This window comes from Triplophysa dalaica, chromosome 6 (genome assembly GCF_015846415.1).
Source record: "Triplophysa dalaica isolate WHDGS20190420 chromosome 6, ASM1584641v1, whole genome shotgun sequence".
Lineage (NCBI taxonomy): Eukaryota > Metazoa > Chordata > Actinopteri > Cypriniformes > Nemacheilidae > Triplophysa > Triplophysa dalaica.
In genome coordinates, this window is record NC_079547.1 from 4,311,254 (window position 1) to 4,330,869 (window position 19,616).

At 35.7% G+C, this 19,616-nt stretch overlaps 1 protein-coding gene across 2 annotated transcripts; it reads left to right on the forward strand.

Annotated features, from left to right (window-relative positions):
• The first annotated feature begins 2,848 nt into the window (after positions 1-2,848).
• LOC130424324 (uncharacterized) lies at positions 2,849-7,060 on the forward strand. 2 transcript variants are annotated; one of them, XM_056749890.1, is made up of 4 exons: positions 2,849-3,006; positions 4,452-4,510; positions 4,675-6,184; positions 6,257-7,060. In XM_056749890.1, exons 3-4 carry the CDS (start codon positions 4,690-4,692, stop codon positions 6,298-6,300), a joined length of 1,539 nt encoding a protein of 512 aa, XP_056605868.1. In that variant the 5' UTR covers positions 2,849-3,006; positions 4,452-4,510; positions 4,675-4,689; the 3' UTR covers positions 6,301-7,060. The 2 variants fall into 2 exon arrangements, with proteins under 2 accessions (XP_056605868.1, XP_056605867.1); XM_056749889.1 differs by having other exon boundaries at positions 4,675-7,060.
• The last annotated feature ends 12,556 nt before the right edge of the window (positions 7,061-19,616 follow it).

The window sequence follows — 19,616 nt, forward strand, 5'->3', positions numbered from 1 at the left end:
CTGAGAATAACAGGAAGAGGGGAAAGGACCTCTATGTTAAGATTACAGGAAACATGTCAACCAAGTAACTCTAAATGTATGAACAGTAATTAAAAACAACCACACACTAACACACATGCACAGACATTAACACACACAGACACAAAAGTCTGCCGTGAACAAATAAGAAAATAATGTAAAATGATCCAGTTTGAAACAATCTTTGCTCTGGCATGTACTCAAATAGAAAAAAATGTTAAGGTTGCAAGACAATGAAGCCTCTCTATTCATGTAAAGGTCTAAAACTGCGAACTGCAAATCTGTCGAACCAAAGAACATCTACATTGGTTTTGTCGTCCATGCTAAAAAATATTAGTCTTATTGGGTCAATTTTTCGAAATTTAGATTTTACATCATCTGAAACTAAGTAAACAAGCGTTTATTGATGTATGGTTTGTTAGGATAGGATAATATCTGCCTGATATACAACAGTTCTGGAATAATCTGGAATCTGAGGGTGCATTAGTTGTTAACCAGAGATGCTGTAGCAGACCATCCACACACAAAAATAAAGCTTTGATATATTTAGGGTAGGAAATTTGCAAAAAATCTTCATACAACATGATCTTTACATAATATCCTCATGATTTTTGCCATTAAAGAAAAAACGATAATGCCGTACAATGTATTTTGGGCTTTTGCTAAAAATGTTCCTGTGCTACTTAAGAATGGCTTTGGTGAAATTCATTCAGTCATTTAGAGGTATTTGTTATCCAAAGCAACTTACAATACGATTAAGGGCAATAATATGTCATACAGGGGCAATATTACAAGAAGTGATATTACCAAGTTACTAGTTTCCACAAAAGCCAGGACAACACATGTTAAGAGAAAGTGAAAGAATGTTAGTGATTTTTTGTCATTTGCCTATCAAGTATTTACAGAAGTGATTAGTTTTAAGTAGTTTTTTGAATGTTGTGAGAGATGTGGTTGACCGGACTGAGTTGGGAAGGAGATATGAAGGAGGATGCTGATTTATGTGCTTTTGAGAAGGAAATACAAGACACACACATTTTTACTTGATCGGGTGTAGGAGTGTAGAGGTTGTGAATGTGATGACATAATGTCCAAGAGAGAGTTGGGTGGACCTCAACTCATTGCTGAGAATAACAGGAAGAGGGGAAAGGACCTTATGTGAAGATTACAGGAAACATGTCAACCAAGTAACTCTAAATGTGCGAACAGTAATGAAAAACAACATTAACACACACAGACACAAAAGTCTGCCGTGAACAAATAAGAAAATGATGTAAAATGATCCAGTTTGAAACAATCTTTGCTCTGGCATATACTCAAATAGAAAAAAAACTAAAGGTTGCAAGACAATGAAGCCTCTCTATTCATGTAAAGGTCTAAAACTGCAAACTGCAAATCTGTCGAACCAAAGAACATCTACATTGGTTTTGTCGTCCATGCTCAAAAATGTTAGTCGTATTGGGTCAATTTTTCGAAATTTAGATTTTATATCATCTGAATCTGAGTAAACAAGCTTTATATTGATGTATGGTTTGTTAGGATAGGATAATATCTGGCTGATATACAACAGTTCTGGAATAATCTGGAATCTGAGGGTGCATTAGTTGTTAACCAGAGGTGCTGTAGTAGACCATCCACTCAGAAAAATTAAAGTTTTGATATATTTTGGGGTAGGAAATTTGCAAAAAATCTTCATAGAACATGATCTTTACATAATATCCTCCTGATTTTTGCCATTTAGAGGATGTTTTTATCCAAAGCGACTTACAATAAGTTTAGTGGCAATGATATGTCATACAGGGGCAACAATTCAAGAAGATATATTACCAAGTTACTAGTTTCCACAAAAGCCAGGACAACACATGTTAAGAGAAAGTGAGAGAACGTCAGTGATTTTTTTGTCATTTGTCTGTCAAGTATTTACAGAAGTGATTAGTTTTAAGTAGTTTTTTGAATGTTGTGAGAGATGTGGTTGACCGGACTGAGTTGGGAAGGAGATATGAAGGAGGATGCTGATTTATGTGCTTTTGAGAAGGAAATACAAGACACACTCATTTTTACTTGATCGGGTGTAGGAGTGTAGGGGTTGTGAATGTGATAACATAATGTCCAAGAGAGAGTTGGGTGGAGCTCAACTCATTGCTGAGAATAACAGGAAGAGGGCAGAGGAACTCTCAGACGACATCAAGCTTCAGAACTGGTAAAAATATTACACAACATTTAGCTTAAATATACATAAAACTGAACAGACAAGGTTATTACTTTATATATTTAATATTATATTCAAACACACATGAAAAAAACACCAAACACAAATGCAGGGACAGAAAGTCAACACTCAACTTGTGAAAATAAAGAAAGCGCAAATGAAAATAAAGGAATGTGTGGAAAAAGAACTACAAACAACTCTAGAAAATCTGGAAGCTATGCTGACTCTCAAACAGTCTATATACAGATACCACTTTCATTTACGGATGTATTAGACAATACTATTTGCCAAAATGCAGAAAAAAAAGGGTATAAACTGACCGACGGAGTTCCCTCGCTTACTCAAACCATGAAGAAAACATCTTATGTTGTGCAATATGACAATCGAATCAAGAATGCTGCATGGGTGTTTGAAATACTAAACAATAAAACTTGTTCAGAATGAAAAGACCTTGAGAAGACTAAACTCAGTGGTACATATATTGAGAACTCCATAATTCATGAGCATTATAGAACATCTAAAGAAGAAAAAAGATGATAAAAGCACAAAAAAGTGTAGGAGGGTGTGAATGTGAAAACATAATGTCCAAGAGAGAGTTGGGTGGAGCTCAACTCATTGCTGAGAAAAACAGTAAGAGGGAAGAGGAACTCTCAGACGACATCAAGCTTCAGAACTGTCAACTCAGAGTATTTTCCTCCAGATTAGACTTAAGTTTTTGTTGGCTGGTGAAAAAATTATACAACATTTAGCTTAAATATACATAACTGAACAGAACAGACAAGGTGAGTAATTTATATATTTAATATTCTATTTTTTATTAAAAAAATACAGGCACACACTCACCGAACACAAACACACATGAACAAATCACAGACACAAGTTGAACTGTACTAGGTTGGTTTATGTTTGTATATGTTTGTACATATATATATATATGTATTAAGCAACATTGGTTGATTTTAGGGCGAGAAAATCAGTCTGTCAGAACAAACACGCAGAAAACTATTCCTGACTTGTGTGTGTATACTTTATGTGTGGGTGGGGGGGGGGGGTTTGGCTGCGTGCAAGTAAGGACAGAGCTGAAGTAATCAAAGCTCCATATCTTGTTTAACATTTTGATAAAGAAATCACCATGACATAAGTGAAAGCATAAAATCTTAATGTGGTCTTGTTTGTAAATAAATATATATATACACAATATCTACAATCTAGAGTAACAAAAGCATAACAATTGCAAACAAACAATCAATTAAAAACGTAGCAAGCAGTGATGACGAGCTCAAGCAACTGCACCACCGCTACATAGTGGCTCTAATATACAATGTGATATAAGAACGTGAATTTAAGTGCTCAAGACTAACCGAGGCAATGTTGCTTCATATAGTATATCCCAAAAGACGTCATAATAATGTATTCTGAATTTATTTCAGTTCTGTCACAACAGCTCTTTATTTTACAGAGTAATAATCTCATAATCAGTCCTTGGGATCAAAAGCATGACACATCACAACTAGTTCAAATCCTCTGCTGTTTGCAGTGTCAGATAAAGGAAACCTTAAATGCTGTTGGTCCTCTGGATTGGAATGAAGTCACAAGTTTATTAAATTTATTTTTGTGTGTGTGTGAAAACACGGAACAATTACATCCTACAATATTAATAGACAGCGTCATGAGACGCACACGCGTCTTACCCCCAGTTTACTTCCAGTTTGTGTTTGGTTAGTGTCTAATAATATAACTATTTACATTTAATTTAAATTAAATTATGTTCATTCATTTATATTATTATCTTATTGTATAGTAATATAATTAAATAAACGATATGTTGATAATTGTTGCATGTTAATTTTATTAAATAAACAATTTGTTTCTTGCAGTTCGGTTGGATTTAAACCAAAACCATATGGTACATCTAGCGGTTGAGCTTGGTATCGCAGTCTAAATTTAAAATATTGTAGAGACAAGTTTAGTCAAGTAAAGGTTCTTCTTGGTTTCTTTTGATTGTTATCAGAAAAAAATCTACAGGCACTCTCTTGTATGTGAATGTGTGGCGGAAGTTACCTTGTAGTCACAAAAGTGTGCATGCGTAGTAACGTTTGTTTTTCTAGTTAATTCTAAAAGTAAAAGTTATTCTTTTATTATAACATTAACAAACTGTCTAGTTTTACGGCTTTGTTTGAGCGTTGTGACCACAGGCAGTAACATGTGTCTGTGTTGTTGTACACAGGGTGGAAAAGAACTGACATTACATCAGATCTGCACATCTTGTCCTGCATTTGTGTTAAGGTGAGTATAAAACATCGTTTTATGTGGTTTTGTGTTGTGTTTAGTATAACCAGGACTAGCGAGTAATGAGACTAGTACCTTGATGAGGTAACAATAATAATACAGTGGACTTCCTTGTTTAACCTATGTGCTGACCAATCTTCGGCATTGTTCTTAAATTATAGGATCTCCAGGTCAAGATGTCTAAAAAGAAAAACTCTGCTCTAGACACTAGGAAAAAAGGAGGAAAAGCGCCACCAGACGTGTCTTTCGATGATGTAGTGAAGGATTTGTTCAAATATTTTAAAGGTTTAAAAGGCTTACAGGATGCTGAAAGTGAGATAGAAAAGAAATATAACATTGACAAAAACAAAAACAAAACAAAAAACAAAAACAATAACGAAAACGATTGGAATGAGGATGATGTTAAAAAAGCATGGGGGAAAACACAACGGATGTATAAATACTCAAGAAGAAGAAAAACCTGGTCTCTTGCGATAATCTGTCACGCAATATCTGACATAACTCTAAATAAAACCAATTGTTCTTGTGAAAAAATAGAAGACATAAATGTGGGGCCAAACGCAGGGACAGAAAGGATCTTGCAAGCAAGACATGTAATAACTCAAAATAACACAGAGAAAAGGTCTTATCATGATTTCCTGAAAAATGATGACAGTACCATGGATGAGCCGACAAAGAGTCAAATGTCAAATGCAGCGACAGAAAGTCAAAACTTCACTTGTGAAAATTCACCAAACACAAATGAGGAGGCAAACGCAGGTACAGCAAAAAAGGAATGCACATCGAATTTGAAACGTGCAGTGAAAAAACCCGAAACTGGAATTAAAAAAATGTGTGGAAATAGAACTTCAAACACCTCTAGAAAATTTGGAAGCTATGCGGACCCTCAAACAGTCTATATACGGATACCACTTTCATTGTTGGATGTATCACAAGGAATCATTTCCCAAAAAGCAGAGAAAAAAAGCTATAAACTGATCGACGGAGTTCCCTCGCTTACTCAAACCATGAAGAAAACATCTTATGTTGTGCAATATGACAATCGAACAAAGAATCCTGCATGGGTGTTTGAAATACTAAACAAACAATCTTTAGAACCAAAAGATCCCATAGAGAAGCCTATACGCTCAAACAACTTTTTTCAGGACTTCATGATTCATGAACATTTTACAACACCTCACAATGTAAGTTATGAGGACCCTTACGTTAAAGGTCATATGGCTGCTGCTTTCAACCACAATTGGAGCCAGAAAGCGATGGATGATACATCCTTTATCAGCAACATAGCACCTCAGAACCAAAACTTAAACAAGAGCGCATGGCATAAGTTGGAAAATAAGTGTCGAGCATACACCGAAGATTATAATAATGTTTATGTGTACACTGGTCCACTTTACTGCCCTCCAGACCCCAACATTGATACAATAACATATCAGATTAAAGGAGGTAAAGCTGTTCCAACTCATTTCTTCAAGGTGATAATTCTGGAAAAACAAGATGGAACACTGGATGTAAAATGCAATATAGCGGACAATGCCGATGGACAAATATATGAGGATATTAAACTTGATGACATAGAGAGATTATCTGGACTGGTGTTTAGTGAAAAGAGTCATTTGGTGAGCAATGAAGAAAGAGTGACAGTGAAGTGGACAGCACGAGAAGAAACAGGTAAAAAGCACTTTATAGAAACAACTTTTACATTAACCCCTAGTCAGGATTCAAAGGAACATGTCTTCTAAGGTCTGGGGAGAGTACCTGTGATGAAGAAACACCATAGTGTTTAGATTCATCGCTGTCTGCATAACTCTCTTTAACCAATTCAGAGGCAAGTAAGTCAATGAATCAAAGCACACCATGTTCTCAAGTGTATTACACAACTACCTTGATTCTTAAGGGTTGGTTAGTATAATTCCTTTAGATTCTGATCACTAGAAATATTCCACATGGTCAATAATGACATGCACCATTGTACCAATATTTCTGTCCATCACAAACTAGAAGGAACAACAGAAAACCCACCTGTTCTGCCTTCACCTGAATATGACCCTAACTGTCAACTGTGAGCAGGCAAAAAGTAGCCATGTTGTTCATTTTTCTTTAAAGCTTTGACTCTGTTCCTTCATGTAAATACAGCTTTGTAGACTAGCTTATTGTTGACCTCTTATACAAGATGTTAAATGCTCTCTCACTTGTAGTTTGCTTTGGATAATACCATCTGCAAAATGAATACATGTAATCTGTGAAAATATATCTCGTCTTTTTCTAACACATGATATTGATTATACCATTTATATAACTGTTTCTGTCATTATGATGTAACCTGATGGCATGTGTTTCACAAGTAGACACAATAGACAGAACATCTGTTGAAGAAAACTGATGAAGGTTGTTTGACTTTGTGTAGCCTGTGATTGTTTTAATAGATATTCACCTGATATCTGATACTCATTTATTCTGCATGTATTCAATTCAATATTGTAGTTCTCTGTAAATCCTTTAGCGATATCAGTTTTAATTCAGCATTAAAATATTTTCATTTTGGAATTATAGTCATTCTTTGAAAATGATAGATTTTGACTGAATTTCTTACCTCTCACCTTTCTGTGTGTGGCTCTGAATTTTCTAATGACTTTGTGTCGTATTTAATTTCTTACTTCCTCATCCTTATTATCCTTTAGTATTTTTATATAGTGTATTAGTTAAGTCATAGATTATACTAATTTATTTCTCCCCATTTATTCTATTCTATATTACTTTGCTTAATATGTCTTAACCTTACGTTGGATGCTACTGTATTGTCTTCACAAGTAGATATGTTTCCAGTTTCACTTTCAAGGTTTTTGATAACGTCATGAGACAATGTTGTGAAGCAGTGTCTGTGCTGTTATAAAAACACCTGATGAATCTGTTTCAGTTAGGAGTTAGAATGAGCATCTTAACGCATTTATGATTTGTAAATGTAAAAATGTAAAGGTTTCTACATATGAAGAGCTCTTTTCCAAAACGCAATAAATCCATTTGAATAGTTTTCATGAAAATTACATTTTTTTTACCTAGACCCATACATTTAGTTAATATTAAATTTATCCTGTTAAAATGGTCTGTTGGCTCAGTCTGAACATGTTAACGATGATTGTTAAATGATTTTTTTTTTTTTCAAAACGCTACACTCCATCCGTTTTTTTTTAAATGTTTTTTTTTTAAAACAAACAAACAAGAGAATATGAAAAATATGACATCAGGAACTCATACAATAAATTAATATAAATCAAATAAACGCTACTGCATGAATTAAATAACAGCCAAATAAAATAAATAGTAACAAATTAAATGGTAAAATAAAATAAATATTTTCAATTTCATGTTTCAATATTTTCCACCACATACAATAAATAATTAAAAAATAACACATACAAACACCACTAAGGAGGAAATTCTGTTTGGTCAAGAGGAAATATCGCATTTAGGCTAAAAACAGATTCGGGATTAATAGCGTTTTGGAAAGAAACTGCATCTTGCAGTAGATTTTAAACATGGAAATATAGCGATTTGGCATAAAACATTGATGGAGCAGTGAATAGTTTAGTACACAGCAAAATGGCATGACAAACTCATTTTTTTTAAATTTGCCGTTTATTGCGTTTTGGAAAAGAGCTCTTCATATATAACTTATCATTCAATATATAGGTAATAATTTCATTCTCTAAAAGTTTATGTGTCAAGTTTTGACTGGAAAAATTACATCCATTAAATTGAAATTAACCACAGCAAAATGATACATTAGTTCAGCCGAGAAAACAAGAAGAGACACATCAATACACGATTTATGGTCTCCTGTTATCAACAAATATTACTTGGAGATGACATACTTCACAAACCTGCCTGTCAATCAAGTGAAGTGTGAGAAGTGGGGAGAGGATTTGTGGATCAATTATTAAAGCTGATGACGGACCCTTATTTCAGAGGGTCTCTGCTTAAAGGCTGGTGTTTGTATCAGGCGAGTTAGCATCAGTTTTTCTTGAATGCTAACACACAATTCATGAAACAATTCACCATTTTCTGGCAACTATAAACACATTCTCAGAACAATACGACACCTTGTACAAACCCAACACAAAAATGTCCTCATTTTGCAAAGGTTTAACCATGTTCTCATCCAGAAAACACAAACACATAATATAATGAACTGAAGTGTCAAGATGTAATCTCAAATAGTAATTCATTCAGTGGCAAAACTGATGACGCAACAACAAGAATCTCAGGATTCAAGAGGAGCACAGGTCATTGTGCATCCTGGAATCATCTACAGGAAATAGAGAAATATTTCACTATTCTGTATCCAGTAGACAGCAGAACATGTACACATTGTCAAGTTTTTGTGTAGCATTTTTACATTACAAACTAAATACCAGACAGAGAAGACAAGGTTACAAGAGTAAACTCGACTAACAACTTTGACAGGAACAGGAAATTAAGGCAAAACAAACCGCACAAGACATAAAACACAAGGGCATTAAATACGGAACCAATTCAAGCAGGGAACAGGTGAGGAACATGAAATCATAACAAGATAATTAATGAGGAAACAAGAGGGCGGGACATAGAGGAGACCGGAGAGAAAGCACATCATGTCGTGAGCGGCAGTGTTTCTCTCCACACAAAACACATGATACTGTCTAAAGACTGCATACACCTGACAAGAAGTGGTAGAACAATGACACCAAGAAATTGCTATAGCATCCTGTAACAAAAATGTTTATTTATATATTTATGATATATTGCTGCATTCCCAGTTTATATTGTTTATATATATATATATGTATATCTTCTTTTTTACTTTTCTTGTCTTCGTCTACTTCCTTCCTCATTGTTGCATTTCGCTCTTTCTGCACTCTTTTATGTTGTACATTGAAAACTACACCTGTCAAATTACTAGATTCTTGAATAATAATAAGAGGTTTTAGTAACAGTGTTTTGAATTGATCTTGCCAGTGTCTAAGACTACGATGTACGATGTTTCTGAGAGCTTGTGTTTCATGTTTGAGGGAAAATTGCTTTTTTCAGCAAGTTTGAATGGTTTTGAATAGAGAGCTTCTTTCGACCCTAAAATATGATGTTTAGGGAATCCGGAGAGAAGTTATGGATTTTTGTTTATCATTTCGAGAAATTAAGCCATAATTTCAAGAAATATATTTAAGCAATTGAGAAAAACTGTGATAAACGTGACATATTAAGAGAACGCAGACAGATTTTGCAGTCACGTAGATCTCCAGGGCATTTTGTGTATTTACATTTATGTATTCAGAATAAGTAATAAGATGAAGAAACCGTAAAACTGTCTAAATGTTCCTATTTAACCCTGATATAAAAACATACTTATATAATTACTAAAACGGCCACCTCCTGTCGCCAATGGTCACGCATGTCGCCAGAAATAGGAACCTTCTTTTGAAATGAATCGCATTGCTCTGCCGCTGCCCGTCACTAGTGGTGTGAACGGGGCGTCAGGCAGGAAGTGACACGCAAATAAACAGACCAGAACTTTTCAGGAAGATACATTTACAGTTGCCTTTTATATAGACCACTTCGGAAGACATAAACAAGGCCGATCCAGAAGAAGTTCATGTTTCAGTTTTAAATTACACAAAGGTTTGAACAAAATACAACTAACAACATTTATAACCAAATTCAAAGGTTAAACAAATATACCTTTAAGATTTTATTATATATGTGCTCTACAGTTTTCTATATAAATACTTGATCAATAACGACAAGAATGCATCAATTATTTATCTACTAGAATTATGTAGTCCGACTCTGTATCTTCAAACTGGTAAAAGCTGACCATTCCTTGTATATTTACTGTATATATTAATGCATTTTGGCAGAAGCTTTTATCCAAAGCGACTTGCATTGTATTATACATTTGTTTCTTGCGATTGGCTGTAAAGGATGGTGGCCGTATCTGAAACTCCATCTCAGGATCGGGTGATGAGTGTAATGTGAAATCTTCGCCTGTGAGGCGAAAAAGTTAGGAGCAACTGGGATTTAATGCTCAGCGTCACTGCTGGATGATGACAACACAAACACTCATTAGACTCAACAGACTCATTAAACTGGAATGAGATACATAGCAGGTTTATCTGCCCAGCGGCTGAGAATGAGAAATTAAATATACTTTATACAGAAGAGGTCAAAAGTGATATCCGGAGGGTGTTTGTACAATATTTGCTTTTAATGCTCCCTCAGGTCATTTATAGAATCAAACAAACACAGGACGGGATGTTAAAAACGCTCTCTTGTGCCAGATATCAGAGCACTTCATCAAGATTCATGAATTTTGAAAAAAAATTATACAAAGCTGGAGATCACTTCTGGCCAGTCCTTTCTACAAAACAGATACTTTTTACTAGAGAGAAATATGTCATACTAAAATATAAATACATAGCTCTTGCATTATCAAAATATCAAACCTATAATCTACAACAGATATAAGTTAGTCAATAAAATTAGAACCAAATTTACATTAGAATTACATAAACATGTCATATTTATGTCGAACAACATAATTGCTTGAGTGATCCCTGTGTTCTGTCCACACAAAAACATTCAATTCCGAGATTCACTCACACATTTTAATCTTTGCAGCAGCGTATACACAGCCAGTGCGATCTTTAACCTGTGGTTTACAGCAGTGCCGAGCGGTGTTTGCTATTTGCGTCTTCATGGAATGACTCTGCTGCCACTGCATGCGTTTTTGTGTAGATGACAGCTCAGTGCCGTTTGTCTCTGCGTGTGCTTGTGTGTGTCACAAAAAAAGAAACTATAAAGTCTGTGGAGTTCAGCCAGTACTTTACAGTAAACACACACACTTCAGTAGTGATGTTGAAGCTGTAGTGTGTTGGCTGAAGGTTGTGCAGTTGTTCTATTGTCAGCGTGTCAGATCTTTGGGCCTGATGGCTGCTATTTTTACTACTAAAAGTGGGTTTATGTAAATGTATAATTATACAGGATTAACATGGCAATTTTAATCTTCCAATGCTATGAAAGATACAAATTAACAATTCAAAGTGAATGATCTGTGCCGACGGATAAGAACGAAATCGCTCAAAACAGATTTCTATCTTTAAATAATGGTCATGTACAACAGTTGTTTCTTGTAGTTTCTTGTTCTTTTTATGATTGTGTAAATGTAATTATCATAAATGTAATAATCAAAACAATTTTGATACTATTCAGTATTTACAGAAACGTTTTCGGTATTTCCGTGCAAAATATTCCTGTACAAAATGTACATGTGCATTCAAAATGTATTCATTTTCCCCTTCCATCAAATGACATTCAATTTCTGAGATCATCATGCCCCCATTTTAAATATTCTCTAGCACTACTGGTGACTGGTCTATCCTGTAACACGTACCCCTCCCGATACATCTGTACCGTGGTAAAACTGGCACATCTACAGCTCTTTTCTCAGAGCAACAAAATGTGATGAATTCAAACATATGTGTTACATTTGTACATCGTGTGGTGTCGTGTCGTGATCCCTCTGGGATCAATTAAACTCTACAGTGTGTTCTGTGAAATCTCAGGATCCCTTATAATAACATTTATTTGAATTTTACATGCGACAGAAGCAACACTTCGTCAATAATACAAAGGACCAATAACGCTGTGTAAAAATGGCATGGTTAGACGATCCCACATGCTACTGAATCGCTCGAAGTTAGTTATGCTTAAAGCAAGAAAAAACTATTAACCAACAGATTCAGTAACAATGTGTGGAAAAGAAGAGAAAAACAGCTGATTAAGAAAACATTTCAATGAGTTTCAGAACATTAACTCGGGCTTAAATATCTTTCAAAAAAACATGAAAGAACTCGCTCCATTTGAATGGAAACAGGACATTTTTCAGGCAGTTTTCTTTGTTCTCTGTTGGAACTTGGAACAGAATCGTTTGTGTGACCCACGAAGCAACAGCTATTAGGAACGAACAGTGACCTGTGATGGTCCACTGAGCACACAGTGATACAGAACAACTCGGATACACAGAGAGAAAATTTGAGATTCAGTGAGAAAGTTAAAGGAGAAGAGAGACGGAGAGATCAGGATTAATGGAGTGTTCAGAGAGGTCAGAGATGACTCTCCACCTGGAAACAACAAGCAGCGCCTGGTGACTGACTCAATCTATTCAATGTTCAATGTGTTCGGGAAATATGAGAAAGTTGAACTGGAAAGTCTCTCTCTCTCTCTCTCTCTCTCTCTCTCTCTGTCTGAGGAAATATTCAGATGTGCTTTTGAAAAGCCTCAGGTGGGAGAGGACACTTAACAGATTTCACACATCGCTGATGTGTTTTTATCCCTTATAGTATCTTCTCTCTCACACTTCACTGCACTCACTCACAATAGCGGTAATTGCTGAGAAATATATTTGTGGTGTAATGGAACTAATAAGATGCGTGATGATAATTGTTGGGCTCTCTTTGTGTCAGAATATTCTAATGAAATTTAATGACTGAGAAACTCATTTAAGGTTGATGTTGAATATTGCACATTGCGTATGTCTCAAAAAAACTTCCTCATCTTATTGTGGTTCTATTGGGACATGACTACAGTAGCCTGAGGAAGTTTTTCCCATGCAATCTTAGCAAACAAAAAGATCTACATCAAAAGGGCCTGCAAAAAACATTTACGAACCGGTGTCCCGTGTTTGTGCGTGTGTGCTTGTCTGTGTATGTGTGTTAGTACATGTGTATATTATGTATGTGGAACGTTTGTGAATGGGTAAGTCTGTCTTCTGTGTTTTCACCCTTTTCGTGTTTTTACAGCTATAACTTTAATTGTTCTACTTATAGTCAATATGTCTCATGTACAGCTGCTTTGTAACAATGAAAATTGTAAAAAGAGCTATATGTATAAAGTTAAGTTGAGTTGAGTTAATGCACATATTGAAGTTTCACATCAGACACCAGAGATGCCTTAATTCCTAAATCCAAAATGCCTTAATTTGCAAAAATAAAGGTTTTTACACTTGCTTGAGGTGTTTTTTCTCTTGTGCGACAAACAGTTAACGCCAATAATGGGTAATGGAAACGTATTTGCAGAATGACATATCAGGCCGCTCATACTAGATCTTCTTATCATCCATTTAGTGCTTCAGGGGTTCAAAGGCTTACAGGAATGTAACAAATCAATGCAAAAAAGTAAATAAGAGCAGTTCATCCAAAAATGACAGTTCTGTCAATATTTATTTTCCTCATGAGACTTCAGACCGTATGACTTTTCCCTCTTTTTACACCATGACAGGTAAATCAGGTTCAGTAATGGCTGGGGAATCAGATTCATGTGACAGATTTTCACTGAAAAGATGCACATACAACAGTTCTGACCTCCGAGTGAACCAATTCATTAACCTAGAAACATTTCCCAGACTTCATCACTCAAGTATTCATCACTCAAGTATTGCCAGGACCTTATAGATTTAACATAACAACATCTGGTAAGGCTCACCTGACGCCTGCAGCACTTATATGATATTCCACTGAATCTACACACTCAATATTTATCGCAATGCATAATACCTGCCACAGGATTCAGGAATGTCAATGAATTGCTGTTCAAGTAATTGACTCAGTGCTGCAGGTGCAATAAGACCTGCTATAATGAAATTCACTATTTTACATTTGATTAGTAAAAACACACAGACGAACAGCAACGCATTTCTGAAATCACATGATTTGAATCAATGACACTTTCACCGAATTCCCACCACCGAGTCAGTTGAGATAACAAATGCTTCTTTATCAGAATCAGAAATTGAGTTTCAACATTATATTTAACAAATCAGCTACTAATTTATTTTTCTAGATTATAATGTGATTACAGTGATCACCTTTCACTAACATACAGTACGGTAAGTGAATAAGGACCAGGGACAGCCGGGGTCACCAATCACTTCAATCAAAAACAGAGTAAATGATAACATAATATTTTGGATGAACTTCTTGAAATAAATTCAAGGTTTAACAAAAATATTATTATTATCATTATTATAATTTTGATACTATTAATAATACTAAAAATAATAATATTTATAATTATTATTACAATTGGTAGATTATTATTATTAAAAAAAATGTTTTTATTATTATTACATTATTGTTATTGTTTTAATATTAGAAAAAGACTGAACGGGATTGACAATCATCACTGATTGTTGTTTACTACTATCGTTGCTTAAACCAAGAGGGGTTTGTTCATAATCGCTTAGCCTTAAAGGGAACACTCCACTTTTTTTGGAAATAGGCTCATTGTCCAACTCCCCCAGAGTTAATAAGTTGAGTTTCACCGTTTTGGAGGCAATTCGGCCGATCTCCAGGTCTGGCGATAGCACTCTTAGCAAAGCTTAGCATAGATCATTGAATCCAATTGGACCAGCAGCATCACATTCAAAAATGACCAAAGAGTTTAGATATTTTTCCTATTTAAAACTTGACTCTTCTGTACTTATATCGTGTGCTAAGACCGCCGGAAAAAGAAAAGTTGCGATTTTCTAGGCCTATATGATTAGGAACTATACTCCCATTCCGGCGTTATAATCAAGGAAGTTTGCTGCCGTAACATCAGGCGCAGAGATATCACGCCGTGCGTGTGGAAATGTGGAATGGTGAAATGCGGTGCGTGATATCACTGCGCCGGCGCAAACTTCCTTGAATATTAGGACGGAATGGGAGTATAGTTTATAAAGTCTTTGGTCATTTTTGAAACTCAACTTACTAACTCTGGAGGAGTAGGAGAATGAGCCTACTTCCAAAAAACGTGGAGTGTTCCTTCAAGTATTTAACTTTTATGCTACTGAAGAAAATGCTCGCTGAACTGTGTACATCACAGTGTGCTATAACCTCTCCAAACATTTTAGCAGCAAAGCAATGCCCTCGCAACCACCCACATTCATGTTAAGAGATTTGTGGGTGGAAGAACTACTCACGTTTTATTCAACAAAGACAAAACAGTAATTGTAACAGTAACACAATTACTGTAGTCCTTTGCAATAGTGCATTACAGACAAAAGCAATCTGACTATGGAGATGTAGTGCATATCCTGTGAGATGTGTGCTGGTGAATTGTAATGCGTTACACCCAACAGTGCTTCAACTTATCTTCAAGAAGACGTAATGAAAGCTCTTGCCTTCAAACCATGAACAAGACCCACAGGACAATAAATGGAGGAGACTCAAATCTTTTCAAATCCAATACCCACTCTCAACCTTCTGATGAAACAGAGTAAAAACCCAATTGCCCCCGAACAAATGCTCTCTATTAGACCTCTAGTATCTGATCAAGACTGTTCACTGTGGAGAAGATGAATTTATTAAATGCTGTTAAAAAGAATTAAGAGACATCTGTATTTTATTTGTGGAAATGTAAAATTATGAATTTTCCATGATTTACACTTTAAGATATCGCTGAAAATGTTGTGAATAAAAAAACATTTGAGGCATCTCTGACTCTTGTACAATGTTTTGGATACTGTACCTTTCTATTCTTATAAGTACAGTCAATGAGATCGGTTATGAATCTCTAACTCCTGTGTAGTGACATAGGCACACTGTCAGTCACCTAGTCAGGTCACATTGCATTTGTGATGTCATTGATGTGTGGGCACAGGTTGTTAGAAAGAAATCTTACTTCAAATCCATCAAGCTTTATTTCAAAGCAGCAAGAAAAACTTTACTCACCAAATAGCCCTATCTATGCTGTTGTCTATATCTACATTTCTCTTTCCTCACATTATCACCTTCTAAACTCGACAAAAGAAACATGAACATCAAAAAAATACTGAGTCAGAACTATTATTTAGCGCCATCACAAACACCAATCAGTTTCTCAGTAATAATAAAGGTGCTTAACAGGTTATCCCCTTCCCATAGACATACAGCATAAGACTTTATTGACTTTGTAATGTACTGACTTTTCCTAAAAGGTATCCACAAGTTTCTTACACCCCATGACGCTTGCGTGAAAGATGGGAGAAACAAATGCATTTCAAATGCAAATGCAACTTAATGGATTCAGTTGTTGTGACACTAAACCAATGAGCAAAATTATGGAGAGTTTTCAATTCCTTTACATGATGACGATTGTGTGCTATTTAAAGTTTTTGTATTTAAAAGCAAACTGCAAGCGTTACACGGGCCGCATTCACTTATCATAAAGCTGCTGTATCCTCAGCTGGCCATTAATCTGATGAACATTACACTAAAGATCACCTGCAAAAGCTGCCTTTTTACATTTTTAAATATTCTCTCTACGTTTTCTTTATAAGAGGATAAGTGGAAGAAATACTATACTTTACATAAAGCATATCAGGAGAGAAATGTTGTGTAGTACACATGATGTGATATATTCAAACCGATTTTTGACAACACGTCGGTAAAATACAAGAATCCTTGTGAATCAGTTAACTGTCTCGCATTTTTATTAAAGACTAACAGTGTGTTGATGATTGCATCAATCTATTTGAACTACCTTTTAAAACTGCAAACTCTTTTTAAACTATGAGGACATTCAGTCTAATTGATGTTTAAAGCGGGCGTAACACACAGGGTTTCTGCCAATCTCATATTAATCTTGAGTACCTATAGAGTAGTATTGCATACTTCGTATCTTCAAAGAGTATTTAGTTTGATCACATTTATAAAAGATAGATACAGCTGCACGATTGTTTCCGAAAACATACGGGGGGGAGGGGGAGGTTGAACCAAAGCAATCCGAAGCAGGACAGACAGACGGACGTATTGTGAATGTGAATGCGAATGCACGCAACGCAAATGCATTTGCGAGTCGGACACATATGCATGTAATGCAATGACACGTTACATCCAACCAGAACATCCATCCATAGACAGAAATGTGAGGGCAATCAAACATCACCAAACCCCCCCAGTTGATGGAAATGATGCAGGGTCGATGTGGGCCGAATAATCCAGGGCCAATTTTGCTTATCAGTCCGCCCCTGGTGTAAGCGCAGCCACGAACAGCAGGTGTTGCTCGTCAGTTTCAAAATTATTTTTTAATAGATTACCACATGAATCCAACAGTATAAAAATTCAAAATATGAATCAAAGTCATATTTTCTGTCATCAGCATGAGTTATTCAAGATGCAATACACAACTTCCACCGGTTCCTTGGAAGTTGTACCCACGTTGCAAATACCTCACTTCTGAATGAAATGTACTTTAAAACTAAATTCTTTGATCTTGTTCATTCTCTCCCTTGCTTGTCTTCAGGTTTAATCATCCTAGTAACATGGCCTTGTAAACTAATGGTACTGTTTAGTAGGGCTGGGTAAAAAATATCGATTCTTCGATATTAATCGATTTTCAATTTAACAAAACAATATCGATTCGGGAAATCCCGAATCGATTCTTAATGCGTGTGCTTTAATTCAAGGATATCTGTATTTCGCCTTCCTGAAGATGTCGCAATCACTCGTGCTGATACAAATAAAACAAAATAAATTCCAATAAAAGCGGGAGAGGAAATAAGGATCATGGCGGAAACTCGCGGTAGCCAATGGACCCCAGCGCCTGCAGATTAATGTCAGATTCACCTCGCGCTAAGACTACGCGATAGTTGAGAACGAGGGATTTCACAATCTAATCAATGTTTTGATGCAGAGATACGTAATGGTGACACACAAGTACTTCAGTGAAAGGCATAACATGTCACTATATCCTGGGATGCACATAAGTGATGCGCGTGCGTGACCAAAATTAAAATTGCGCTCTCTCAATAAATTTGGACCGCTCATCTGGGTACTGACATGGTTGAAACCTTTTGATGCACAATCACTGTTTTAGACCGACTAAATGTTATACTGGAAAAGATTTCCCTTTGAACTGAATGCTGCTAAAACTACTGCTATCTCGTTTGTTCCCGGTGTTAAATGGGACCTGGGTGTAAGTTATGAAAAACGGAGTATCGGTAGCTCCGCCTTCGTTGGTTCTGTGAATGTCTGGATCTGCACTGCGCTTCAGGTCCATGTGCGCTCGCAAGTGCACTTCCCAGCAACCTGCCCAAAACCAAAAAGGTTGGCGTTTTAGGTTTCAAATTTGATGTTGAAAATTAATATTTACTAATTAAAAATGAAAAACAAGAATAAATACAATACCAGTGTATTTTAAGTGTACAATATAGCAATATAAATATATTATTATCCCACTATATTATTTTGTTTATTGTTATGTATCTCTTGAGAACCAGATAGAAAAACGTATGTGCACCCCTGACTATATTGCAAGCATATACTTAAATGTGGATTCCATGCCTGCAAAACTAGCATTGTAATTGAAGTACTAATAACTAATCGATATTGAATCGAATCGAATCGAAAATCGAATCGAATCGAAACCATAAAATCAAGAATCGAATTGAATCGCCAATTTGGTCGCAATACCCAGCCCTACTGTTTAGCGTGTTGACAAAATGTGATATGGTCTCCTATATGTAAGTGGCTTTGGATAAAAGCATCTGCCAATTGAATAAATGTAAATGTATTGTAATGTAAATACAAAAAGTCTTTGAAATCGGTGGCTGTTGTGAGACGTGCTGATGAATTCTCTCGCTGATGTCGGTGTTGACATGGGAGCCTCTGATTAAACTCTGATTCCTTTACAACGTCGACCATTATTTCACCATCTACATCAGACAGCTCTACTGCTGTCCGCACAATAGCCGGCAATCCAGCCAATAACTGTTCAATTAAACTTTCTTGCTTCTCTTTGTTTTCCAGAGCGTTGAAAAATTGAATAGCCCAACAAATGGTTATTGTACCAGTCGAGCAGAGCAAATTTAATTACAACTCGCTAGAGTCTTTAATAAAGACCCAGTTCAATAAGTATAAAACAAAGTGCCTGTTTGTAAAGACAAACCACATGAAGCACAGACACCAGATGGAATTAAGTCTCCTTTTGTTTTGTTTTTTAGCGTTAAGCTACAATATTGTCCTTTGTCTCAATGCTTTAGTTTGAGACATCTGTTTGCCAAAGAAACAGAAGTTTGACAACAAAGAAACACACCGGAATAGAAGGAAGCTTC

Excerpts from the sequence above, each read along its gene's own strand:
- LOC130424324 (XM_056749889.1), top strand. The coding sequence starts at position 4,690 with ATGTCTAAAAAGAAAAACTCTGCTCTAGACACTAGGAAAAAAGGAGGA.